Below are 27,518 nucleotides of genomic sequence, written 5' to 3'. Positions count from 1 at the left end.
ACATGTAGGGATGTAGGGGTGGGTCTGTGATCCACTCTCCTCTAATGGTCCTTTCTCTAATGAAAGCAAGGAAAATTTAGGAAACTCAAAGGAATGTTTTAAAATTATTTTCTCTCAAATAGCAAACAATGTCTTGGGAAGATGAGAAATTATCCATCTGAAAAAAATCTAAAATAATAAAAAATATTTAAATTTTCTTTCTAACTACCCTATATACAATCAACAAATTCTGTTTTCTGCCAGTGTGGGCCCCAGGGGTATAACTGCACTTTAAATTTATCAAGTGACATGAATACTTGACTTAAATTTTAACTAATTTTGAATTTTTTGTTCCAATTTAAAATATTTGTCCATCCCTTGAAATAACTTTTTATGTTTATGCAAAGTATCCAACAAAGGTTAAGAGTGTGAACTCTTGTTATTTTATATTATTTGCCAGCACAGGGATCTTGGGAAAGTTACTTAACCTCCCTGAAACAGTAATATGACAGCTTCAAAGGAATGTTTTTAGGTTTAAATAAATTCAAACAAGTAAAGAAATTAGTGTTGGCATAAATTAAGCACTTAATAATTATAAATGATTTTGTTTGTGGAATACATTTTTTAACTTGTTGGCAATTGTAGTTGAAATTTATGACTTTTTTTTTTTTTGGTGCTCAATCCCTAGCAACACCAAAAAAAAATATGACTTTGATACTGAAATAAAGGCAAACTTTTATCTAAGAAACTCAGCAATCTCTGATTCTGCCTAACACACCAGACTGTGAATTTATGTCTATGTGGGAAATACAAAGCAATGGGTGGCAGTATAGAATCATGTAGCTATAATTGAAACTTAAGTGAATGTAGGTTGCTTTATTTTTAAATGACAACTTAAGGAAAGTAGAACTTCTTTCTGTGAACAAAAAAAAAGGGGGGGGATTAGTAAGTGATTCTTTGTTAAGAATCAGAACTTTGTACTTTGAAGCATGGTGATGTTTCCTTTGTTCCCAGGAGTCTTTATTAAAAGCAAATGCCCAAAAGAATTGGGCAGGGATTCAACTGGAAGGTGTTGCAGAACAGACGGAGGACCTGCAAAAGCAGGTAGGTTCTTGGCACAAAAACCAGCTCCCCACCCAGCCCTCCTCCCAGCCCTTGTGAGCCATTGCCTTGTGGCTCTCTGGAAGGTTCTGATAAGGTCAGACCAGCCCCCTCTTTCAGGAGCTGCTCCAAGTGCTTTATCATCAGATTTTTTCTAACCCTGACAGTTTCTGTGGTTTAGTGGGAAAAGGCTCCTGACTTACTTTTTGTCATCTCTGCAGAGGGAAGAATCAGGTGGTGGCTTTGCTATCTGACTTCCATTGTCTTTTCCAAACTAAGGGGTATGGGTAGGATTAAAAGTATTCTTCAGGTTTCCTCCCTCTAAATTAATTTTATAACTGAGCACATGATGAGTGCAAGGTCCTCCACTGAAGACCAGTAAAGCTTCCTGTGATTTATTGGGTGGAGATGGGACGTAGCATAGACTCCAGTATGTGGTGTCCCCCAACATACAGGCTTCAGGCAGGGGGCAGTTCTGATTTGGGAACTTGAAGTATCATGTCAGCTTGTCTTCTTCTCAGCAGGGAATTATTTATTCTGTTTAGTTCATGCCAGAGAAATGGTTTTTAGGGATCCTTAAAATGAATCTCCTCATGTGTAGATGGCTCAGGAGGCCTATTGTCAAATTTACAATTTGTCACTTGTAAATTTCTCAACATACACACCTAGAAGCCTCTACACTAAACGAAAGTATTAGTTTGTTTTCTGTTGATTTAGAATTCAGGATAATTTGAAAAGAGTTTAAGGGTTTAGTAGGCTTTCAGTACTTCAGCAAACAAACATTTGGTAGAAAGTGATGAGCTGATCTTGATAAATTCTGTCCATTAAAGAAGATTTTCTTTGGTCATGACTAGAAAACACTTTAAAGCCCCGTCTGAGTTATGTTGTATTCTTGGAAATTACAAACAGCCTTTCATTTTACAAATTATGAAATTCTTCATTAAAATAATAGTTAAGGGCGCTAAATCTCAGTCTCTGGGCTATTAAGTGTTATTATAGTGTTATTATTACCCCAGTGTTATAGATGAGGCTTGGAGATGTGTAGCTCCACCGCCTGGAAGAATTGGGAATAACACCCAGTTTGCCTGACTCCTTGTTCTTAACTCTTAGAGACTCAATTTTCTCAGGTTATACAACTTAGTAAGGTTTGATTTTCTATATAGTCGTTGCTGATATATAGTCATTTCTGATAGTTGTTGCTGCATAATATTTGGGTCAATGATGGACAGATATGACAGAATTCTCATAAGATTCATAATGGAACTAAAAAATGTCTATTGCTTAAGTCTTACTGTGGCTGTCCAATCATTGTAGCAAATGTGGTTCTGCTGGGTTAAACAACCTACTGTGCAGCCCCCAGTCATTTATAAGTATTGGACTGTGTACAGTGCATAATACTTAACAATGATATAATAAGTAGCTGTGAAACTCTTTCATCAATTGGCAGTAGTATACTTTTTCCTCTTAATACATTGTGTACTTTTATGCCAATAGCCTCATACATTTCATGTTTACTGAGTCTCTTGATAGTGTCATTTTCCTTTGTGCTTGATTTAATCTGGTATAGTTTCTGTCCATCATGACCCTGGCAGCAATAGCTATACAGTGTGTATGCGTGGAGGCTACACCATGTAGGTATGTATAAACACACTATGGCATTGGCACAGTGATGAAATATCTCCTAATGATGTATATCTCAGACAACGTATCCTCATCGTTCAGTGACCTGTGACTGCACTTGCATTCTAAAGTGAACAGACACAGGGAGTATCTGTGGTTTGATAGTTTTGCTGCTTGTAAAAATATACCATCTTTTCTCTCATTGAGTATTAAATTATCACATTAACCACTTAGTTTCCATCAGGCATTAACTTTGATTTACAGATAGTGTATATCTTCACTCTGTTTCCTGGAAAATGGATGGATGGATGGATAGATAGACTGGTAGAGTTTTTTTCTTAAAAGAGACAATAAGTAGGATTTAAGGTCACACTAACCCAGGACCTTATTTTTCTGTCAGCTCACTAGAGTGTTAACAAACAGCCAGCAGGTGAACAGGGAAACTGAGACTATCCTTGACAAAAGTCAAGACCTGGCCACATTCATCAAGAGGCTGCATCAGAGCATCAGAGGTATGATGGGCAGGTCTTGTGTGGGGCTCTGAGCTTATTTGGTGGGAAAAGTCACAGTCACTTTATTAGATGTGTGAGTAGATAGATGCATGTGTCTTGTGCTAAGCTCCTACAGCCATAGGACTGGAATCTTCCATCATTTGAGAATCCTGAATGTCCAGGCCATAGTCTTCCACTGAGAGATTTCTTTTTTAAACAGTGCACGTTTCCTTTTTTATTTTCCATATTATTTTGTGCCTAACACTTGGATCCTAATTCTCAAGCCCCATTATGGTAAAGTTGATATCCATTCTCCCAGAATGGAAGAAGGAAGAATTTGGGGTTTCAGTTTGCTGCCAAAGTACATCCAGCCTAATAGAGTAATTCACACACTCCACAGTGGGTTCTCCTTGGACTCTTGGTTATTTTCAGTTTTCTGGCTACCAGAAACACATTTTTTGCTTTCATTTTTGAATATAGTGTAAGGACTTAAAAAGTACAAAATCCAATGCAAAAAAAAAAAAAAAAAAAACTCTATAGACCAAAAAGTAAGAAAATTATTAGAATAAAAAATGCTTAATAAAAAGAGAAGAATCAAATGTTGGTGGCTTCTGTGCCCATGCCACCTACAAGGAAATGCCAAGGGGAGCAGGATGACTAGTCCCTGCCCTCATGGAGTTTGTGGGTACAGAGGAAAACTGACATGAAATAGAACAGTAATCCCAGCTTCAGGAGTGCTGTGTTAGGGGATGTGCAGAGTATGCTGGGATAGACGGGATGCCATAGCCTGGCCTGAGTGGAGTGGAGGTCCTGCCCAGCCTAGGTGGACAGAAGAGTCCTCACCAAAGAAGATTCTAAGTCCTTCCATTTAGTACTGTCTGCTTTGATGAGACTTATGAAATGATTGATTAATTTTCTCCGTAGAAATCCTTGAAAAGGCAACAACTTTAAATCAGACCTTGGATGAAGATTTCCAGCTACCCGATTCTACTCTTCACAGTATCCAACAGAACATTTCATCTTTGCTGGAAATTATACAGAAAAGGAATTTCACACACTTGCACCAAAATGCCACCCTTGAACTTAAGTAAGTTCCTAAATATCATTCTCAACACCACCAAGTAGAGATGGGAAGGTGGACATGGGGAGAGGAGGAAGAATAATTGCAAAAAAAAAAAAAAGTGCTCTCTGGGGATGGAATATTGTGGAAGAAGAGAAGACCCCCACCCGCACCATTATTAGGTATATGAGGAGATGGGTACTGACCCCTCCAGAGTAGAGGTTGTAAGCAGTACAGTCATTACAATCTGTCTTTATGCTATGGTGAAGTAGTTCTGGGTTTTTCTATCACTCTTGAATTACATTTTATGTATCAAAAGAGCCTCATGGTACTGTGCTTATTATAGATCACATGCAAGGGTGTCTCTCACAGATGTAGAGTCCATAGGTAAGCAGGCCATAAACACATGGATGTTACTCTGAGAATAACTGAGCTAGGTTCTACAAGCACTCATTGAAAACTACCATGAGAAATGACAGAGATCCTGAAGAATTATTGTGCCTGTTCAGGGAGCTCAAAACTTCCTTTTAGGTTCATTTCTTTATATTTTCATTCAGTTATTACTTGATGTATTAACACAAGTTGTCCTTCTGCCAGGCTCTGATGAATGCCTTAAGGATGATATTAAATATGCTTATTCTTTCTAGTTGATGTATTCAAACTATTTATGATTTATTGCTATTTTGAATCCTCTTATACAAGATTATTATATATTTTCCAATATGTCTGTTTTTAAATATCAAAGATATATATATTGATATTATTATATATTTTCCAATATGTCTTTTTTAAAATATCAAATATTTATATATTGATAGTATATATAGTTATAATTTTTCCCTATTTCAGCTTTTTTTCTTGTCAGAGTAGATATTAAGAATTAGAATCATTTAGTCAAAGAATTCACATCTTGAGGATTCCTGATGTGCATTTCCAAATTAGTTTCAGAATTCATGTTTGAAAACAAGACACACATCTTTAGCAACCTGCTAGAGGGTTAGATTTACATCTTTTCCTTTGTCATTGACATAATTTTGGCATTATTGTTGCTTGAAACATAAAATGGGGGGGCTTGCAGTTGGATGCAGTTTGGAGAGCAGACTAGGAACCTAATTACTATGACATTACTTAGGACTTGGAGGGGTCCCTGAGAGAACCATAAAGTAGTTGCCATGGGGGAGATCAGAAGATGGTGGGGTCCCGGGAGATGGGGAAGGAGACACTGAGACCTCCTCTGTGCTGTACAGAGTGTGCTCCTTCTCTCGTTGCATCAGTAGGTAGCCCTCTTGGCCTTTCTAGGCAGAGGAGTCCCTATCTTCTAAGAAGCTTGTTAAGGACGGAGATTTCCAGGCCCTCCCTGGAATCCCCTGGCATCATCGAATGGGACCATCCCCTCCCATCATCATCCTCACATGGTCAGTTCATCCATGCACTTAGCAGGGGATGGAGTCTCGGGTGGCAGGCATGGTGCCAGGAGTGGGGGACGAAGGACAAAAATGAGGACAGCTTGGAGCTCCTGCTCTAATGAGGAAAACTTCATTTTCTGAAGATGCAGTTGAGAGGAAGGTGAAATGCCGAGTCAGCCCTGCCCTGTTTCCCTAGGTGTCCCCTACCCTCCCTCTCCGGCTAGGCTCCTTTGGACCCCTTTCTCTGTCACTGTAGTTCTTCTGTTTCTTTTTCTCTTTTCTTTTCTCTTCAGTATTGGGGATTGAATAGTGTCTCACCGCACGCTAGACCAGTACTCACCATTGAGCTCTATCCCCAACCCCCCCATCCCTGCTTTTTTAATATTTATTTTTTAGTTGTAGTTGGACACGATACCTTTATTTTATTTACATATTTTTATGTGGTGCTGAGGATCAAACCAAGGGCCTTGCACGTGCTAGGCAAGCGCTCTACCACTGAGCCACAATCCCAAAGCCCTCCCCAACTCTTTTTTAAAATTTTATTTTAAGTCAGGGTCTCACTAAGTTGCTCAGGCTGGCCTCAAACTTGCAATTCTCCTGCCTCAGCCTCCTGAGTAGATGGGATTATGGGCATGTGCCCCTGTGTCTGGCTTCTGTTTGAAATGAAGTTACTACTATTCAGATTGTTGATTTCTCTTTTTAATATATAAGTGAAACTATGACAATGAAACCTTTTTGTGTGTTCTTGCATATTTAAGGTACTGGTTTCCATCTCTAGTACTGCAAAAAAGGAATGGAGGGAGAGGGAGGAAATCTTTTATTTAAAAAAAAAATTATATGAGTTCAAAATGGGTTCTCCAGCTTCCACTCCACAATTTTACATGTATCATTCCTATATTTATCTCATTTAAAATTACATGAATTATTTTAAGAGTAATCATTGGCTCTTTAATTATAATTCTTATAAAATTAGTGATATGTTTGCATAGAGCAATCCCATAGGTAAGCAGATTTAGCACACAAACCATTGTTTTTGATGTTTGTGTCAGACCATCAAGCTAATTAGAGTTTCACCAGGACTCACAGAATTCAGCATACAATTGAATTTGTCACCAAGACTTATTGAGGATTCCCAACTTAAACGGGAAAAAGGATGCAATGGAGTGTGGAGGAATCCATGAAGGCTTCTTTCCAGAAGGGCTCCCTGAGCACACTTTTTCCCTAGCAGTGAAAATGCAGGATGGGTGTGGTGTTTCTGCCCAGGGAAGCCCATTAGAGATGTTGCATCCATGGTTCTTACCAGGACTTATTTTAGTCAGTTTTTTACTGCTATGACTAAAAGTCCTGACAAGAATAATTTTAGAGGGGGAAAAGTTTATCTGGAGTCTCAGTCCATAGACAGCAGACCCCAATCCCCAGGGCTTGAGGTGAGGCAGAACATCATGGAGGAAGGGTATGACAAAGGAAAGCAGCTCACATGATGATCTGACAGCAGAGAGAGAGAGACTCGCCAGATACACAATATATATTCCAAAGGCACACCCCCAATGACCCACTTCCTCCAGCCACACCCTACCATCCTGCAGTTACCACTCAGTTAATCCTTTCAGGGGAATAATTCACTGATTAGGTTAAGGCTCTCATAACCCAATCATTTCACCTCTAACCCTTCTTGCATTGTCTCACACATGAGATTTTGGAGGACACCTCACATCCAAACCATAATAGGACTGGTCATACCTAGCATGTACCAAAACACCAGATTCCAAGAACGAAAGCAGTATCAGCATAAATTACCTCGCTTGCACAGTTGAGCTGGTAAGCCACTGTTACCAATTAGGGACCAGTGGCAATACTTCTAGGATTGCCAGGCCAGTGACTCCAGCCTGTCACATGAACTCATGTCCACACACTGAAGATTATTGTTTGTAGCTCTGTTTCCCAACTATTTTCTACTCCAGTATCCCCAGAGCTATTGAAAGACATATCATTAAAGAAAAGTGTTCTATTGCCAGATACCTTTGGGAGACACGGTGTCTGCTACAGAGAGACAAGTTCTTTACTGCAAGTCTTCTCAAATCTTTTAGTGCATTAACATTTCCAAGGAGGGGCTGGGGAAATGTCATGTCGTTTCTTTCACTATAAGACTTTTCTCATGAAACCTGCTTAATGGTTCATGGGACAGTTGGATTATAAAGATATAGTCTGGGACACACTGGCTTGCTGTACTAATCCAATGAATTTTACAGTATGAAGAGTGTGGAGTTTTTTGCTGTTCTTCCTGCGTTCAAGTCATTGGAAACTGAATCATTTCACCATGGTCAAGTCATTTCATAGATGGAAGTTGGACCCCTATTTTACATTTTCCTAAAGATACCTTATTTAATAACAAGAGTGATCAATCATGATCAAGTGTTTGATATATTGGAATTGTGCTTTCCATGAACTCTGCTTTAGTTTTGTTGTCTCATTCATAATGCAACATCTTTATTATAATTAAAAATCATAAGTATGTTCAAAGAACTTCTAATGTTATTTCAGTGTCAGAGTTCAAAAATATTTTCTTGTGTATATCCTTGAATAGCATTTTCTCTCATGTCTTAACCCAGTGATCTGATACCTATGAAAGCTCAGGGTAGTTTACAAGATATTTTCCATGGAATTTTTCAAAGTTCACCTGAAAAATTGAGTTAGAGAAATAATGGGATGTATTTGGCCACTGCAAGGTGCGTAGTATGGAATTTTCATATTCTATGCAGCTGTAAATTCAAAATTGACTTAAATAAGCAAGTGGATAACACATTTATAAGGAAATAGGAAAGATATATTGACTTTCTGAAGGTTGCATTTATTAATGATGCAAAATATCTTTTAAGAAAAGTGACTTGAAGGTTTTTTAAAAGTCTGTTTTTTAACCAACTTCAGAAAATCCTTTGTATCATATAAATAAATTGGTAAATTCATAGTGAACCACTGAATAGCCCTGTTCTTGAAATTTCTTGCCATATTATAATGAAACATCACAGTTCCCATTATTGACACAGAAAGTAGCTCTAATATTCTGAATCTAGTTTCACTAAGATGATTTCTTTTAATTACATGTCTAAAACATGTTGGGAAGTTTATGGAAAATAGTGTGTTAAAAGTAAAGTATAAATCTGTCAGACCAAAAGCTGTCTTAGAAAAACTGTTCTGGGATGGGGATGAATCTCAATTGCAAAACACTTGCCTAGCATGCTCAAGGTCCAAATAATAGAAAAGTAAAAAAAGAATAACTTTGATGTATCACTCATGATATCAATAAGAAACTAGGTGTGAACACGTAAAAATTCTTTCCAGTGCATTCCCGAGCTAAGAGCTTTTTTGTTCATTTACTTACTATGTGAAACATTTAATTTGTCAGGGCTGCTGAAGATTTATTGTCACAAGTTCAGAAGCATTACCAAAAGCCACAGGAAGAATTGGAGGTATTAAAAAAAACAGCCAAAGGCTTCCTTTCAAAGCACCACAGTGAACTGAGGGCAGCAGAGGAGCTCCTGAGAGATGCGGAGACCAAGACCCAGGAGACCAACCGCCTACTGCTCATTGTCAAGGCCAATCTGAGAGAATTCAGAGTGAGTCTCACTAGCCTCACTAGTCTCATTTAGAACTGGTAACCAAATACTTAGAGGTCAACAGTATCATTTTTAGCTGCTAACAAAATGAGCCTCGAGTACTTTCAGTAGGTGGCGTTAGGCACCAAAGCTCAGAAACTGCCTTACTTTTATGAAACAACCTTAAAAGGTGATTTTTGCTGCAGGATAAAAAGCTTCGTGTTCAAGAAGAACCTAATTTGACCTCAAAGCTAATTGCCAAAGGAAGAGGATTGATAGATGCGGCTAGTGCACATGGAGATACTACACAAAATGCTCTAGCAGTAAGTTAAAACTCAACCACAATAAAGCTTTCAAAGAATTCTCATACTACTCATCTCTATGTGTACTCAGACATTGTGAAATAGATGTACATATATTTACAAAACTAATTTCTCCATGTAGCAGTTGGAGCATTACCGGGATGAGCTACTTCTGTGGACTGCCAAACTCAGGCAACATGTAGATGACCTGGTCATGCAGATGTCCAAAAGGAAAGCAATTGATCTCGTCCACAGAGCGGAGGACCATGCCATTGAGCTCCAGAGACTAGCAGGTGTTTTGGACCGGTAAGGTCACACACTTTGGGGAATTTCAGAAGTAGTGGCCCATTGCTTAGAATAAGGACAGCTATTTCAATCGCAGGGGTGAATCACTCTTGTTTCTTTGTGTAAAAATAAGGACTCCTGTTTTATTTATGCCATAAGTCAGATTTCCTCTTACGTCTGCTATTGTAGTTTACCACCAGCATGATGGGAAAATGCAAACAGAGCTGGAAATAGAAGTGAAACAAATAGTATACTATAATATCAAGTTACTGAGGTTTTTGCAAGCACCTACTAAGTATTCAGATCTTTGTTAGGATACATGCAGGTTGCATAAAAATATTAATTTCTATACAGATCTTGCCTTTTGGGAACTGACTTGAATGGAAGGTATGCTCACACTGCACCTATAAAAGTGTCAGTGGTCTCTTTTACAAGGCTTGATAGATCCATTTCCAATTATTTCCTACTGCCTGAAGGGCTGCCATTGTAACACAAAACTTATTTTAACTTAACGTTTCGGGATGTTCATTAAATATGTGCTCATTTAGTTTAAAATGCCATTAAACCAGAAACACAAGTGTCAGCCAGTGGTTCCCAAACTCATCTGCACATCAGGCTAACTGGGAACTTCATAAAACATCGAAGCTTTTGTCCCTTGTCTTGCCTCCCTCAAGAGTGTCACTTAAGTTCTTTGGGATGTGAACTGATCTTTGTAATTTATTTTAAAGATGCTTAGTTGATTCTAACATGCAGCAAATGTAGAAGCCAATGTTTTAGGTCTTACAGGTCATTCACACAATCCTGGGTATTAATTGGTACATTTTTTTTTTCTTTAAAATGATAGGTGGGAACCTGTATGTGTTTGTGTGGAAGTGTATTCTATGGAAGGGGAAAAGTAAATATCTCCACATTTAGGAACTGCTACCATGAGAGATTAGCTCACAACAAAAGCAATTAAAAACAATATAAGATAGACTAATGTGTAAATCGTGAGCTCAATGGATGGATAGCAGCTTCAAGCACATGCCATAGGAACCAATCATAGAAAATGGAATTAGATACTGTGCTTCACACTTTTTATCATCTCCCAGAAGTGAAAAAAAAGATATTGTGACTCTTAAGAATCACTAGAACAAAATCTTTATTACTTTATTACTTAGTATAAGAGTAGTAGAAGCAATTTTGTATGATTCACAGAGTTACATAATGTTATTAGCTTTTATTTATAAGTCACCTGATTTTGCCAATCAAATAGTAACAGAAAATAACTGGTAATGTCTGGCCTGGGACTCGCCCAACTCAATAACCTGAGAAAGAAAATGAAGTGAGTTACTCAGAAAAGATGTACCAGTTGTCAGATTTCATTTTCCAGATAGAGAGAGCTGGATGAAGTTGCGCCATTACCATCTGACAGATTCCTAAGTGATTGGCCCACTTGTTAGAATGGAGTTCAGCTGATTGAAATATTATCTGATCTTCCTGCGACATCTCTATTGAATTCCATCAGCCTGGGGTGTGCCATTTGAGGGAGGAGATTCAGCATCCTTATGTGTGTAGGAAAACTTTTTGACAATTAGAAAGTGCCTTGTAGGAGAGATTATCACCAACACAGACAAGTAGCAGTCCCTCAGCATAAGCAAAGGGTTAAACAGTGCTCAGGGAATGTGGAGGGCAGCTGTTTGAAAGTGATGGAATGTTTGTCTAAGGAAACAGCAATAATCTCTTCTTCTGGTTTTAATTAAAGATCAATTCTGAGCGTCACTGTGACAATGAGGATTTGAAGGGGAATCCATGTTTTCCTAAGGAGAAGGGAACTAGGAGGCTTCCAAGAATAATGGGCACTTATAATTTTCATGTGAATCCACAAATTTGATTTAGTGTATCATAACATCTCTAAATATGCTGATTTGATAGTGGCCTTAAAAATGTCAGACATGTGACCCTCAATGCCACCAGTGCCGCTCACGTCCACTACAACCTTCAGAGCCTGACAGAAGAATCAGAGAAACTGGCCAACGATGCTCACAGGACTGTGAGTGAGACCATCCTGGTAAGAAATGCTCTGAGGCTTCAGGGTATACCTTCCTTTTGGGGGCACTAGGGGAGATTGTTCTAGAAGGATCTTGAGTAAAGACTTAATGGCTCAAATATATACTCACATTCTTTTCTGGTGGAATCTGGTAATGGCTTCTGTTATCATATGATACACATTTTGATTTAAATTGATTTTTTTTAAGAGACAGGGTCTTGCTATGCCCAGGCTAGTCTCAAAGCCCAGGGCTCAAGTGAATCTCTTGCTTCAGCCTCCCAAATAGCTGGGACTACAGGCATATGCCCCCATGCCCAGCTCATTATAAATTTTTAATAGTCATAAGTTCTTCTTTTTGAACACTAGAGACTAGGATTGAAGAAATAAGGAAAATCTCACTATTCCTTATGATTAAAAACAATAATGCCACCTGATATCTATGTGACTCATGTTTCTTGTAGTGAATTTTTTTTTTTTTTTTTTTTTTTTTTTTTTGGTGCTGGGGATTGAACTCAGATGCTTTAATCACAAAGCCACATCCCCAGCTCTTTCCCCCTCCCCCCTTTTTCTTTGTTGAGACAGGATCTCACTAAGTTGCTGAGGCTGGCCTTGAACTTGCAATCCTCCTGCCTTAGCCTCCAAGTTGCTGGGATTATAGAGATATGCCACCAAGCCCAGTGAAAATCTTTTTATAATGGCTGTCCTCCTTTATACATTTAACAATGTATTCCTGTTCTTTCCTCATACTGAATGGTCCCTCCTGTTCTCTGGTTGACATTCTTGTTTGGAAAGGAGGCTCTAACTAGAGGCTGTTCTTACAGGGTGGCTTTCTCTGTCCCCAGCAGGATTCCACACTGCCCTGTGGTCACCAGGTTTAAGCTGTTCTGTTTTTCAGTTCTCAGAATCCCTCCTTTCTAATGGGTCAGCAGCTCTGCAGCGCAGTTCCAGGTTTCTAAGCGAAAGCAACAACCTCAACAGGAAGCACCAAGGTCAGTGTATTAATTGGACAAAGCAGAGTGAAGAAGACACATCTCTGAGCGTCTCAAAGAACATTCTGGGTTCTCATTTCCTGGAGTAATGTGAAGCTTCATATTTCTTTGCCACATGAATATTTCAGTTCCCTGTCATCTGGACCTTGTATGATTTTGTATTTTATTCTCGCAGTATCACATATTGGAGTTTGCCTGCTCCACCAGCATACAGCCTTCCTTACCGACCAAATCCTTCACTTATTGCTTGAGCTTAGAGCCTTCTCTGTTCTTCCTAGAGTTGGTTAAGTTCTCACTGCTTGCAAGCGCTCCTCTATTTGATTCATCATTTCCCAGTTCCTTGAAGAGATACATCATGTTTGGTACTTCTCTTGCCTTTCTGGCAGGGCTAGTATCATGTTACTAGCTTCATGATAGGTTCCCATTAGACAGTCACTGAATTAAATAATAATTGATTTATCAATTTTTTTAAAAAACATGTAATTTAGTTTTTATTAGGAATTACTTCAAGAAGCAATTATTTATCATGTGTAAGAGCTATCCATCCAAAAAGCATAACAAAAAATGGCAGCAAGAACCTATTGTGTAAGATAAACTATATAGGCATACATTTTTGATAACATATAATGTGATTTTTAATTTTTTCCTTAAAAATGAAATATTCATTTGAGATAAGCAACAAATTCACTTATTACATCCCAGTTATACACATAAGGACGGATGAAGGGATTACACATTTTTAAAAACAAAGTAGTGCCCTATTTTTGTTTTTCCCCAAGAATTCCATGATTTTTTTATGTGTTGTTTTTAGAGATGCATGACGATAGAGTGTATTTTGACATAGTATACATACATGGAGTATAATTTCTCATTCTTGTGATTGTACATGACGCGGAGTTTTATTGGTCGTGTATTCATATATGAACATAGGAAAGCTATGTCCGATTCATTCTACTGTTTTTCCTATACCCATCCCTTCTCCTTTACCTTCATTCCCTTTGGTCTAATCCAACAAACTTCTATTCTTCCCTCCCCACCGTTATTGTGTGTTAGCATGATGGTAGCGGAGACTATTATCATGCTAAATGAAATAAGCCAGTCCCAAAAAAACAAAGGCCGAAATGTTCTCTCTGATATGTGGATGCTAACACATATCATGTGATTTTTACCTTAGCATATTCTATTTTTTTTTTCACTTTTTAAAAAGCTTTATTTGTCTTGGCAGTTGGAGCACAAGTAATAAATCCAATTTGAAGTAGCTGTGGTAGATTGCAAACGTGGCCAAAATTTGTTTCTTCCCTTCACAAGGTGTAGTCTATTTCTCTTTTTTTTTATTTTTTTTTTAATTTTTTTATTCCTTTTTTTATTATTAGTTGTTCAAAACATTACAAAGCTCTTGACATATCATATTTCATACATTTGATTCAAGCAGATTATGAACTCCCATTTTTACCCCGTATACATATTGCAGATTCACATCGGTTCCACAACCACTTTTTTACATATTGCCATACTAGTGTCTGTTGTATTCTGCTGCCTTTCCTATCCTCTACTATCCCCCCTTCCCTCCCCTCCCCTCTCCTCCCATCTTCTCTCTCTACCCCATCTACTGTGATTCATTTCTCTCTCTTGTTTTTTTTCCCCTTTCCCCTCACGTCCTCTTATATGTAATTTTGTATAACAATGAGGGTCTCCTTCCTTTACCATGCAATTTCCCTTCTCTCTCTCTTTCCCTCCGCCCTCTCAACCCTGTTTAATGGTGATCTTCTTCTCATGCTTTTCCTCCCTATTCTGTTCTTAGTTGCTCTCCTTATATCAAAGAAGACATTTGGCATTTGTTTTTTAGGGATTGGCTAGCTTCACTTAGCATAATCTGCTCTAGTGCCATCCATTTCCCTGCAAATTCCATGATTTTGTCATTTTTTAGTGCACAGTAATACTCCATTGTGTATAAATGCCACATTTTTTTATCCATTCATCTATTGAAGGGCATCTAGGTTGGTTCCACAGTCTAGCTATTGTGAATTGTGCTGCTATGAACATCGATGTAGCAGTATCTCTATAGTATGCTCTTTTAAGGTCTTCAGGGAATAGACCAAGAAGGGCAATAGCTGGGTCAAATGGTGGTTCCATTCCCAGCTTTCCCAGGAATCTCCATACTGATTTCCAAATTGGCCGCACCAATTTGCAGTCCCACCAGCAATGTACAAGTGTACCCTTTTCCCCACATCCTCGCCACCACTTGTTGTTGTTTGACTTCATAATGGCTGCCAATCTTACTGGAGTGAGATGGTATCTTAGGGTGGTTTTGATTTGCATTTCTCTGACTGCTAGAGATGGTGAGCATTTTTTCATGTACTTGTTGATTGATTGTATGTCCTCCTCTGAGAAGTGTCTGTTCAGGTCCTTGGCCCATTTGTTGATTGGGTTATTTGTTATCTTATTGTTTAATTTTTTGTGTTCTTTGTATACTCTGGATATTAGGGCTCTATCTGAAGTGTGAGGAGTAAAAATTTGTTCCCATGATGTAGGCTCCCTATTTACCTCTCTTATTGTTTCTCTTGCTGAGAAAAAACTTTTTAGTTTAAGTAAGTCCCATTTGTTGATTCTTGTTATTAACTCTTGTGCTATGGGTGTCCTATTAAGGAATTTGGAGCCCGACGCCACAATATGTAGATCGGAGCCAACTTTTTCTTCTATCAGATGCAGAGTCTCTGATTTGATATCAAGCTCCTTGATCCATTTTGAGTTAACTTTTGTGCATGGCGAGAGAAGGGGATTCAGTTTCATTTTGTTGCATATGGATTTCCAGTTTTCCCAGCACCATTTGTTGAAGATGCTATCCTTCCTCCATTGCATGCTTTTAGCCCCTTTATCAAATATAAGATAGTTGTAACTTTGTGGATTAGTCTCTGTGTCCTCTATTCTGTACCATTGGTTCACCCGCCTGTTTTGGTACCAGTACCATGCTGTTTTTGTTACTATTGCTCTGTAGTATAGTTTTTGAAATCTGGTATCGCTATGCCGCCTGATTGACACTTCCTGCTTAGAGTTGCTTTTGCTATTCTGGGTCTTTTATTTTTCCATATGAATTTCATAATTGCTTTATCTATTTCTACAAGAAATGCCATTGGGATTTCGATTGGCATTGCATTAAACCTATAGAGAACCTTTGGTAATATCGTCATTTTGATGTTAGTTCTGCCTATCCATGAACAGGGTATATTTTTCCATCTTCTAAGATCTTCTTCTATTTCTCTCTTTAGGGTTCTGTAGTTTTCATTGTATAAATCTTTTCACCTCTTTTGTTAGGTTGGTTCCCAAGTATTTTATTTTTTTTGAGGATATTGTGAATGGGGTGTTTTTCCTCATTTCCGTTTCAGAAGTTTTGTCGCTGATATACAGAAATGCCTTTGATTTATGCGTATTGATTTTATATCCTGCCACTTTGCTGAATTCATTTATTAGTTCTAGTAGTTTCTTTGTAGACCCTTTTGGGTCTTCTAGGTATAGAATCATGTCTTCCGCAAATAGTGATATTTTAAGTTCTTCTTTTCCTATTTTTATGCCTTTAATTTCTTTTGTCTGTCTAATTGCTCTGGCCAGTGTTTCGAGAACTATATTACATAGAAGTGGTGATAGAGGGCATCCCTGTCTTGTTCCAGATTTTAGAGGGAATGCCATCAATTTTTCTCCATTCAGAATGATGCTAGCCTGAGGCTTAGCATAGATAGCTTTTACAATGTTGAGGTAAGTTCCTGTTATCCCTAGTTTTTCTAATGTTTTGAACATAAAGGGATGCTGTACTTTGTCGAATGCTTTTTCTGCATCTATCGAGATGATCATATGGTTCTTATCTTTAAGTCTATTGATGTGGTGAATAACATTTATTGATTTCCATATATTGAACCATCCTTGCATCCCAGGGATGAATCCTACTTGATCATGGTGCACAATTTTTTTGATGTGTTTTTGTATCTGGTTCACCAGAATTTTATTGATGATTTTTGCATCTAGGTTCATTAGAGATATTGGTCTGTAGTTTTCTTTCTTTGAGGTGTCTTTGTCTGGTTTCGGAATCAGGGTGATGTTGGCCTCATAGAATGAACTTGGAAGAGCTCCCTGTTTTTCTATTTCCTGAAATAACTTGAAAAGTATTGGTATTAATTCTTCATTAAAGGTTTTGTAAAACTCTGCTGTATACCCATCCGGTCCTGGGCTTTTCTTGGTTGGTAGTCTTTTGATTTCTTCTTCTATTTCATCCATTGATATTGGTCTGTTCAAATTGTGTGTATCCTCCTGACTCAGTCTGGACAAATCATATGACTTACGAAATTTATTGATGTCTTCACTATCATCTATTTTATTGGAATATAGGGTTTCAAAATAATTTCTAATTATCTTCTGTATTTCTGTAGCAGCTGTTATGATATTGCCTTTTTCATCCCGTATGTTAGTAATTTGAGTTCTCTCTCTTCTTCTCTTCTTTAGCATGGCTAAGGGTCTGTTGATCTTATTTATTTTTTTGAAGAACCAACTTTTAGTTTTGTCAATTTTTTCAATAGTTTCTTTTGTTTCAATTCCGTTGATTTCCGCTCTGATTTTAATTATTTCTTGCCTTCTGCTACATTTGCTGTTGTTTTGCTCTTCCTTTTCTAGGGCTTTGAGATGAAGTGTGAGCTCATTTATATGTTGGTTTTTTTCTTTTTTTGAGGAATGACCTCCAGGCGATGAATTTCCCTCTTAAAACTGCTTTCATTGTGTCCCATAGATTCCAATATGGTGTGTCTGTATTTTCTTTTATCTCTAAGAATTTTTTGATTTCCTCCTTTATGTCTTCTGTATCCCATTGATCATTCAGTAACATATTGTTCATTTTCCATGTGATGTAGGATTTTTCCTTCCTTCTTTTATCATTGATTTCCAGTTTCATTCCATTATAATCAGATAAAATGCATGGTATTATCTCCACCCCCTTTATATTTACTGAGGGTTGCCCTATGGCATAATATATGGTCTATTTTTGAGACGAATCCATGTGCTACTGAGAAAAAAGTATATCCACTTGATGATGGTTGATATATTCTATATATGTCAGTTAAGTCTAGGTTGTTGATTGTGATATTGAGTTCTATAGTTTCTTTATTCAACTTTTGTTTGGAGGATCTGTCCAATGGTGAGAGAGGTGTGTTGAAGTTACCCATAATTATTGTGTTGTGGTCTATTTGATTCTTGAACTTGAGGAGAATTTGTTTTATGAACGTCACAGCACCCTTATTTGGTGCATAAATATTGATAATTGTTATGTCTTGTTGGTGAATGGTTCCTTTTAACAGTATATAATGTCCTTCCTTATCCCTTTTGATTAATTTAGTCTTGAAGTCGATTTTATTCGATATGAGGATGGCCACCCCTGCTTGCTTACGAGGACCGTGTGCGTGGTATATTTTTTTCCCAACATTTCACCTTCAGCCTGTGTATATCTTTTCCAATCAGATGTGTCTCCTGGAGGCAGCATATTGTTGGATTTGTTTTTTTAATCCATGTTACCAGCCTATGTCGCTTTATTGGAGAGTTTAAGCCATTAACATTTAGAGTTACTATTGATATATGGTTTGTACTTCCAGCCATGTTTGATTATTTATCTTTTTTTTTTTTAATTTGGTTTGTTTCTCCATGATTAGCTTTCCCCCCGCCCTCTGTCTTTACTAAGGTACTTCCCACTGTTGGTTTTGGTTATTGTTTTTCATTTTTTCCTCATGTAGTGTTTTGCTGAAGATGCTTTGCAATGCTGGTTTTCTGGCTGCAAATTCTTTTAACTTTTGTTTATCATGAAAGATTTTTATTTCGTTGTCGTACCTGAAGCTTAATTTTGCTGGATACAAAATTCTTGGTTGGCATCCATTGTCTTTCAGTGTTTGAAATACGTTGTTCCACGATCTTCTCACTTTCAGCGTCTGTGATGAAAAATCCGTTGTTAACCTTATTGGTTTACCCCTGAATGTAATCTGCCTCCTTTCTCTTGTAGCTTTTAATATTTTCTCTTTGTTCTGTATATTGGATATCTTCATAACAATGTGTCTTGGTGTTGGTCTACTGTGATTTTTATGCTCGGTGTCCTGTATGCATCTACAATTTGTATATCCGTTTCCTTTTTTATTTCTGGAAAGTTTTCTATAATTATTTCATTCAGCAGGTTGCTCATTCCCTTGGTTTCAACCTCTATACCTTCCTCTATCCCGATGACACTTAAGTTTGGTTTTTTTATGTTATCCCATATCTCTTGGATGTTTTTCTCGTGATTTTTTACCAGCCTTTCTGAGTTGGCTAGACTCTTTTCAAGATGATATATTTTGTTTTGATTATCTGACGTTCTGGCTTCTACTTGCTCCACTCTGTTAGTGATACTCTCATATGAGTTTTTAATTTGGTTTATAGTTTCCTTCATTTCTAGAATTATTGTTTGATTTTTTTTAATAATCTCTATCTCCTGATAAAGATGCTTATTTGCTTCTTTTATCTGTTTATTTAATTCATTTTCAATGTGTTCTTTCAATGTTTGAATTTGCGGTCTCATATCCTCTTTAAGATTCCATTCCATCTGTCTAAGGTATTCCTTGAGTTCTTTATTTGACCATTTTTCTGATGCCTCTAGGTCCTCCTGAATATTTAGGCTGTCCTGCATTGTTTGTACTCCTTTTCTTCCTTGCTTTTTCATGCTGTTCATGTTACTTCTTGTTCTGTTTGCTGAGTTACTATTTACTCCTATAAATTTATTTGATGCTTGGAAGGAAAGGTATTAGAAGGGAAGGGAAGAAGTCACTAAAGAGAATGAGAGTAAGCAGGTAGAATTCAAGGAATGGGGAATAAGGAAATTGTAAAGAAATTAAAAGACAAAAGAAAAAAAATAGAAAAAAAATTAAAAAAAAATAAAAATAAAAAATAATAAAAAAAATTTTAAAAAATTAAAAAAAAATGAAAATGAAAAAAAACCCAAATAATAAAAAAAAATTTAATAAATGCAGTCTTAGAGTTTGATTAACTTCTCTTCCAGTAGGTGGAGCTGTGCCCACAGGGCCAAGCTTCTCCTCTCAATACGCGGGAACCAATCTCTGTGCAGCAGCTCCTCCTCCCAGACTGGGCGGGTCTCCAATCCTGAGTGCCTAGGGCCTTCTCTTGTGTCTAGTCACTTTCCCACTTTTCCTCAAGCCAGGCCCCGTTCATCAGTGACGTTCACCACAATACTGGCTACCCACCAGGTCTGCTGCTCCCGGGAGCCCTATTTTCATGAACGACTGGGCACACTCTCCCTGTTTGCCATTCCCTCAGACCCTAAGTTTGTGGAGCTTGGGCTGAGAACCCTCAGCATATTTTGCTTGCCCTCCGGTAGCCACGCCCCCTGGAGCTGGTGCAAGAGACCTCAGTTGTCAGCACTGGTGGGAGCGGTAGCCAGGGATTCCGCGCCACGGGTCCCGCGCCACTTCTGATTCCCTCGGTCTGACTATCGTGCTCACGGGAGAGCTGGGAGGGGCCCTTAAGGTTTCCCCGCTGTGTGGAGAGGGAGGGCTAGGGGGTTACACACCTGTCGCCACCGGTTTCAATGAAGTTATCTCCTCCACCGCATTCTGGTGACGTCAGTTCTCTGCCATGGTGGTATCCCATGCGAATGGCGACAGTTCGTTCCCTTTGCCGGGTGACCAATGCAACGGGTGGGTCCTGACTGGCTCTTCCAAGCCCCGTCTCAATCCTGTGGCCACTGCCTATGAAGGCTCGGTTGGTATTAACCTCCGCAGGTTCAGAAAGGCCGACCAGTTTTTTCAGCGGGATCGTTTAGTGCTGAGTCACAGCGGTTTGTCTGCGAGATGCAGGTGACCAGGAGCTTGAATTCAGCCGATCCGGGCTCGGTGTGTGTTCTGAGAGGCCCAGACTGTTCGCCCCAGATCCATGTCAGCTCAGCATTGCCTAGTGATCCTGAGCAAACAGCATTTAGACGGTTTAAGACTCCCTATGCCCGCACAGCTGAAGAGGTCAGAGACTTGATCTCTCCGCGCCCGCCACCATGTTGGATCTAGCATATTCTAATATATAAAAAAATATCCAGGCTTTCTCTGTAGCAGTGGGCCATGCACAAAGCTGATAGCTTTTTCAGATTATTTCCAAGTCTATTACTGGATCCTTCCTAGTTTTCTGAACCAAGGGCTTGAATTTATGCTGTCATCTCACAGAATAAATAATGCATAATGCTCAGTCACAAACTCCAGCATCCATATTGATGAGCCTTGGTTTCCACTGACACAGGTTAAGCAACTTCACAGCCCATGAAATGATGAAATTCCTGGCAATTAAAATGTCTTGTTTCGACCGCGTGTTCAAAATCCAGTGTGATTGTGTGTGGTGAACAGAAACATTCAAAGTAAAAGCTTTGATTAAACAGGGTTGATGAGACTTGAAGGAAAGAAAGCCTAGCTGCGGGGTCAGGAGGGAACAGAAAGGGGCAGAGGAGTGGTGGGGAAGCCGGTGGGGGAATGTGAAGGAAGTTCCCAGGGAGGAGCCCCAGGGGGATCTGACAACCTAGAGAAAGAAAAGTGGCCAAGATTTAGAAGCAGAAAGGAAATCAGTGGGTGATAGAGACAGTGATGGGAACATTTCTTCACCCTTGAGCTCACCTTGGAGCAAGAAATGAAAGAAAAAATATTGGCAAGAAAGACTTCAGGGAAAGGAGAAAATTGATCAAGCCAGCTAAAAACACACTCTTAATTTCTATAATGTTGGGAAAACATTCAATATTGGGGTGTATTTAGAAACCTATTGATTCTGTAGACAGATTGGAAATGATAAAGCTATCGCCTGGGCAGCTTCTTAGAAGGCTAACCTAAAAAGGAAAACACTCTTCCTCTTTTAAATAGGTAATACTTTGAAGCTGAGTAAATTGAGACACAGGGCAAATGGATTTCAAGAGAATGCAGATGAAATTACTAGACAGACCAATGCATCACTCTTGATACTTAGAGCAATTCCTGAAGGTAAGTAGAGAGGAGTTCCTTGTTTCAATTAATATTTTCTTGTAAAAGCATTACACAGAGGCATGAGGAAGTCCTGCCCCAAGTCTGATTAGGAGCCCAAGCTTAAAAATGAGACTGAGATGGATGAAATTTATATTTGCAAATGAATATGATTTGGAACAGAAGATCCACTGTGTTTTTTTTTAAATAACATCAGAACACCTGCACTGAAATACTAGAATTATATTCTTACAAACTGTATACAAAAAGCTGTAGAGACTATACTACCACATTAATTGCTTACTTTGAAAGTGTGTTTGACACATGCTTAGGTTAAAGAAGGGTCATTACAGGAGATCAATAAGTAAAGAAAATAGAGAACATTTTTCCCTGACATTGAGAGGGGATGCCAGATTCATTACAAATGGGGAGAATTAAAGAATTCTTGCCTGGTAATCTTCCTTCTTGAGGCAATCAACATTCAGAAATAGGTCCATTGATCATGTTAATATTGATGGTTTGGAAATTCAGGACTCATTACAATTTTAAAGAGGATAATTTTTTAAAGTGCTGCAATGTGCTACTTACCATCCCCCCAAACTTCTCTTTTATTCTGCATATGAATTCTTTTTAATTCTCACTAGACATTTCTGCCTCTATAGCTCCTGTATGCTGGTCTTAACTTCTCACCTTGAATCAGTGGAACATTATCTATTCTGGACATTTCTTTTTCCTTTTCCCTTACATTTTTTTCAAGGATAATAATATATACACTCAACTTTTTCTCTGAAAGTAACTCAAACTTACAGAAATGTTATTAGACCAATCAGTAGAATAGTTATATGCCTTTATCCAGTTTCTTCTAAAATTATTTTACCCCACATTAATTAAACATTTTTAAAATGCATAATAATGCCTTTTAAAAAATCCTCAGAGATCTTTCTTGAATCTCTGGATCCTGCATTACCTTTAATGACCATTTTGTCTCTATTCTGTGGTTATTTCAAGCAGCCAGGTCATGTTGTGCTGTGGGCAGATACCACTTTTTCTAGCCCTGGACCACAGACTTAAGTTCAAGAATTTTCTTATGCAATATGGAAAGATGTGGATGGAGAATATGTTTGATGAAGAGGGGACAAATAGAGAAGTTCTGTCTACTACATAAGAAACTACAATAGGGCCATTCACCATTGCTTTTGTGATCAATTGTGTACTAAAGTCATATTCCAGAGGATTTTTATCCAAATTATTTCATGTGTCCCTACATGGATGCACTAGAGCATATGATAGGGAGTCTTAATATTTGCCACGAAAAACAAGTAGTTTTGTTTTTTTTAACAATCAAGAAAATTACCATAACATGTTTCTGTGTAATAATGGCATTTGTTGTAGTTTTACACTTTTCTCAGTGTGTCTTCACCTGACTGCATGCTTGAATATTCTTTCATTTTAGGTGTGAGAGTCAAAGGAACCAAAACCAAAGAGCTAGCCATGTCTGCCAACCAGAGTGCATTGAGTACACTGAAGGATGTCGTGGGTCTGAGCCAGAAGCTGTTTAACACCTCAACTGGCCTGTCCAGGATGAACACCACATTGCAAGAGACGAATGAACTTCTGCAAGACTCCACAGTGACCAGTATGCCAGGGGTCTCCCTCTGGTTTTGAAAGTCTGCTGGCTTGACGTATAATGGTTCCCTGTTCACAAGCAGCATTCCTAAAAGAGAAAAATGTGCTACCACCTGGATTAGCATTTGCAGAGAAAGAGAAGGGCCTTGGGGAGTGCATATGGCCAGTGCATTTTTCATATATTTTCCAAATTTCAAGGATGGATTATTAGGATATTCTGTTTTATCCACTGCATGACTAATGAATAATTTATCTTCTTTTCTCCTCCCCAACTCTCTTGCCATCCTTCACCTCCTTGTATTTGTTAGCCCTGTTGGCTGGAAGAAAAGTTAAAGACATGGAAACACAAGCCAACCTTTTATTTGATCGGCTGAAGCCTTTGAAGACGTTACAGGAAAACCTGAGCAGAAATTTATCAGAAATTAGACTGCTGATCAACCAGGCACGGAGACAAGCAGCTTCTGTGAGTAGAGTGGGGCCCTCAGAAATGCCCCACACCCCTGTAGCCCAGGCTCTTGGCAACACTAAATTCCAGAGAATTCCTATGGACTTGGCTCTCAGTCACCCCAGCTTCCCTAGAACTTGCAGACTTGGAACTCAATAATCCCAGCTTCCTCCTAACCTTGTCTTAGTATCTTTAAAGCCAATAAGTAGACTTTTTCTTCTGAGTTCTGCTTTGCTTCAGAATGTTCCAAAAGATTGCTAGCAACCTGCATATCTTTATGATTATAGCCTCGCTTCGTAACTATTAAGCTACATGGTGGAGAAGACATTACATCTAAGGTGTTGATATCACTCTCAGTTTCATTGGTTGCATTTGGTGCTGTTGCTTCATTTTGCCAATTTAACTTTAATAACCCAAGTGCTCTTGAGAATGTGCAGTATGGGCCTCATCCTGCAGGAGTCTTGAGAAAAAAGTTTGTGTACACAGAAGTGCTACACAAATTCACATCACTAAAGGCCTCAAATATTGACCCCTGGAGAAGTTCAAAGCTGATAAAATGTTTGATAGCCATTCATGGCACACAGTGCTGGCTGTCTTCTAAAGAGATGTTTCAGGCAAATAATAAGATTTTCGAGAATATGTGCAACGGTGCTCATGGGCCTTTACAGAGGATGAACATGACCTCTGGTCTTCATGTTAATCCTGTTGCAGCTTCCAGGCAAGGAGAAGGAGCTCTGGGCTCTGTTTTCCATCCAGAGTCTTCACTGTTGGAAAAGGGACACAGATTTACATGAGCTCTGGCTTCCACCTGTTCTAGTTACAGTTGCTAAGGGAATATAAGTCCAAGGGATGATTCCAAACACCATGATTAATACAAACTAAGAATCTTTAAGGTTAAGACACACAGGAATAATTGTTAGTTGGAGAAATTGTTAATTGGTAAGTGCATCACTTGCTCCATAAATATTTACTGAGTGAAGAAATATATTTCCCTTGCATTTACTTGACAAATGGTCATCAAATATCCTCTGTGGGTCAATGGAAAGATTCAAGGTCATAAGGTCCTTGTCTTTAAGGACCTTACTGTCTCATTTGAGCAAGACAATTTCGTATATAAAATACCCTGTTAAAAAATCTGGGGTTGTAGCTCAGTGGTAGAGCACTTGCCTAGCATGGGTGAAGCACTGGGTTCAATCCTCAGCACCACCTAAAAAACAAATAAATAAAAAATAAAGGCTAAATTCTTTTTAAAAAATCATTAAACTGGCTTTCCCTGTTTTCCCATGTTTTATTTTGACCAAATAAAATAATTTTCATCACAGTCTGATTCCTCACTTTATGAAACCCAAAGCCTTCTATGTCACCAAGAGAGGAAACTTAAAGTGAAAATTGAAATAATACTTTTGACCTGCTGGAGAGCTGCCACTGGATCACTAAACAATGAGGACCCTTTCCTCTTCCTACTGCAGATTAAAGTCGCTGTGGCTGCTGACAGAGACTGTATCCGGGCATACCAGCCTCAGATTTCTTCTAGTAACTATAACACCTTGACACTGAATGTTAAGACACCTGAACCCGACAACCTGCTTTTCTACCTTGGTAGCAGCACCAGTGTAAGTGAGAGCAACATTGGATATTTGTGAATGTTTGAATTTCCCTAATCAATACTTTTTTGATGGAAAAATAGGATTTTCATGAAAACATTAATTTTCCCACAGGTAACACGCTTTGCTAAAATGGTAGTGTTAGATTAGAAACAGCAGCAGGGTGCAGTGGCATACACCTGTGATCCCATCTACCTGGGAGGCTCAGGCAGGAAGATCACAAGTTCAGGGCCAGCCTGAGCAGCTTAGGGTCGGGGGAGTCTTCTCAAATTAAAAAAAAAAAAAAGGGGGAGCAGGGAGTGGAGAGCTGGGAATGTAGCTCAGTGGTAAAGTACCCTGGGTTCAATACCCAGGACCAAGAATAAAATAAAATAAACTACAAAAGTAATTGCCTATGGAAAGGAACTTGATAAAAGACCATAGCCTCTTGGGGCTGAGTATGTAGCTAGTGCAGAGCTGCTTGCCTAACATGTCAAGGCCCTGTTTTCCATCCTCAGCACTGCTAAAATAGATAGCCATTTTGTTTTTATTTTTTAAAGAGTAGAGAAAAAGCTGTAAGAATTCATTCTTTAAAGTGTTCATGCAAATTATCAGTGTGTAAACTCATCCCCCTTGTGTCCCGCTCCCTAGTCTGATTTCCTTGCAGTGGAGATGCGACGGGGGAAAGTGGCCTTCCTCTGGGATGTGGGCTCTGGGTCCACACGGCTGGAATTTCCAGACTTTCCCATTGACGACAACCAGTGGTACAGCATCCATGCAACCAGGTAGCAGAGAGGGTTCCTCGAAGCATCCCTTATATTTAAACTGTATCTTATAAGTAATCACATGCTTGCAACATCATGTAATGAATAGACTTTGAAACTTCTGGAAAGTCAGATAATCAAAGAACACTTGGCTTAGATTAACTACAGAAAATTTTTTCTTATTACAGATGAAATAAACTTTGTTACCAAAAGCAACTATTGAAAGAAAAAAACTTTAGAAGTTTAGAATATTTTTATAACTGATAGAAACTCTAAATCCAAGGCAGCTAACCTAATAAAACATTTAGTCCTCCCCAGTAGAGAGGAGTAAAATATACCCTGAAAGAAATTCCATGGATCTGGTGGTGGCATGTGGGTAGAAGAGAACAGAGGATGAAGATGCCATTGGAACTACATTTTCCTAAAATTCAGATGCAGCCAAATTATATTGTTCCATTGTGAGCATGTACAGATATGTAACAGTGAGTCCCATATGGCATCAATAAATTTTTTTTTAGTTCAAACACAAGTAAACTTCTTAATTTTAAAGTCTCCTCCCAGAGTAACTAATTCTGAGCAGCTTTAACTGTATCTTTCTTTCCACTTTTCTGTAAACATTATGTTTATTGTTGATGTTCTGTTGTTGGAATTTTTTTCTTCATTTTTTACAAAAAAAAAATGGTGCCATATTGAAGGGGAGTGAATTGTATGCAAATGTGGTTTAACTCATCTGTAACTGCTTTAAACAGGGAAGCAACACAGAGACACAACTCTTTTTTACAAGATTTTGGGGAGTAAACTGCAGGTGGACTGGGCAAGACTGAAAACAGGGAGACTAGCTGCGGGTCTGGAGAGAAGCAGGGGACTGTGTACGAGAGAGATGTGGATACCTGTGTGATGATAAAAGATTCTGAAAGTCCCTTTTGCAATTGTGTGACCCTCAGGTTTGGAAACGTTGGTTCATTGAGTGTAAAGGAAATGAGCTCAACTCAAAAGCCACCAATGAAAACAAGTAAATCCCCTGGAATGGCTAATGTGCTGGATGTAAACAATTCAACACTAATGTTTGTTGGAGGACTTGGGGGACAAATCAAGGTAACATTCTGAAAGTTTGTTTGAACAGGGTGGATTGGCCACTTTCACCTGTGTATAAAAAATACTATGCTTAAATTTTTCAATATATCCCAAGCAGATGAAGATTTTTCTACTTTTTTTGTTTTGCTTAAGACAGCTCAGCTGCAGA

The 27,518-nt window shown here is 38.5% G+C and overlaps 1 protein-coding gene across 1 annotated transcript in view; it reads left to right on the top strand.

Moving 5' to 3' along the window:
• The window catches only part of Lama1 (laminin subunit alpha 1), a 160,850-nt gene that overhangs the window by 107,274 nt on the left and 26,058 nt on the right, over window positions 1-27,518 (top strand). The window contains exons 37-50 of the mRNA XM_027942923.2: window positions 994-1,083; window positions 3,101-3,212; window positions 4,116-4,278; window positions 9,061-9,271; window positions 9,457-9,573; window positions 9,695-9,858; window positions 11,752-11,887; window positions 12,762-12,855; window positions 21,762-21,878; window positions 23,311-23,493; window positions 23,792-23,946; window positions 25,398-25,541; window positions 26,163-26,296; window positions 27,220-27,370. Coding sequence (XP_027798724.2) covers window positions 994-1,083; window positions 3,101-3,212; window positions 4,116-4,278; window positions 9,061-9,271; window positions 9,457-9,573; window positions 9,695-9,858; window positions 11,752-11,887; window positions 12,762-12,855; window positions 21,762-21,878; window positions 23,311-23,493; window positions 23,792-23,946; window positions 25,398-25,541; window positions 26,163-26,296; window positions 27,220-27,370 — 1,971 coding nt within the window. The remainder of the gene's footprint in view (window positions 1-993; window positions 1,084-3,100; window positions 3,213-4,115; window positions 4,279-9,060; window positions 9,272-9,456; window positions 9,574-9,694; window positions 9,859-11,751; window positions 11,888-12,761; window positions 12,856-21,761; window positions 21,879-23,310; window positions 23,494-23,791; window positions 23,947-25,397; window positions 25,542-26,162; window positions 26,297-27,219; window positions 27,371-27,518) is intronic.

Source organism: Marmota flaviventris, chromosome 16, assembly GCF_047511675.1.
Source record: "Marmota flaviventris isolate mMarFla1 chromosome 16, mMarFla1.hap1, whole genome shotgun sequence".
Classification (NCBI taxonomy): domain Eukaryota; kingdom Metazoa; phylum Chordata; class Mammalia; order Rodentia; family Sciuridae; genus Marmota; species Marmota flaviventris.
Note: the sequence above shows the minus strand (reverse complement) of the source record. Positions and strands in the feature narration are given on the sequence as shown.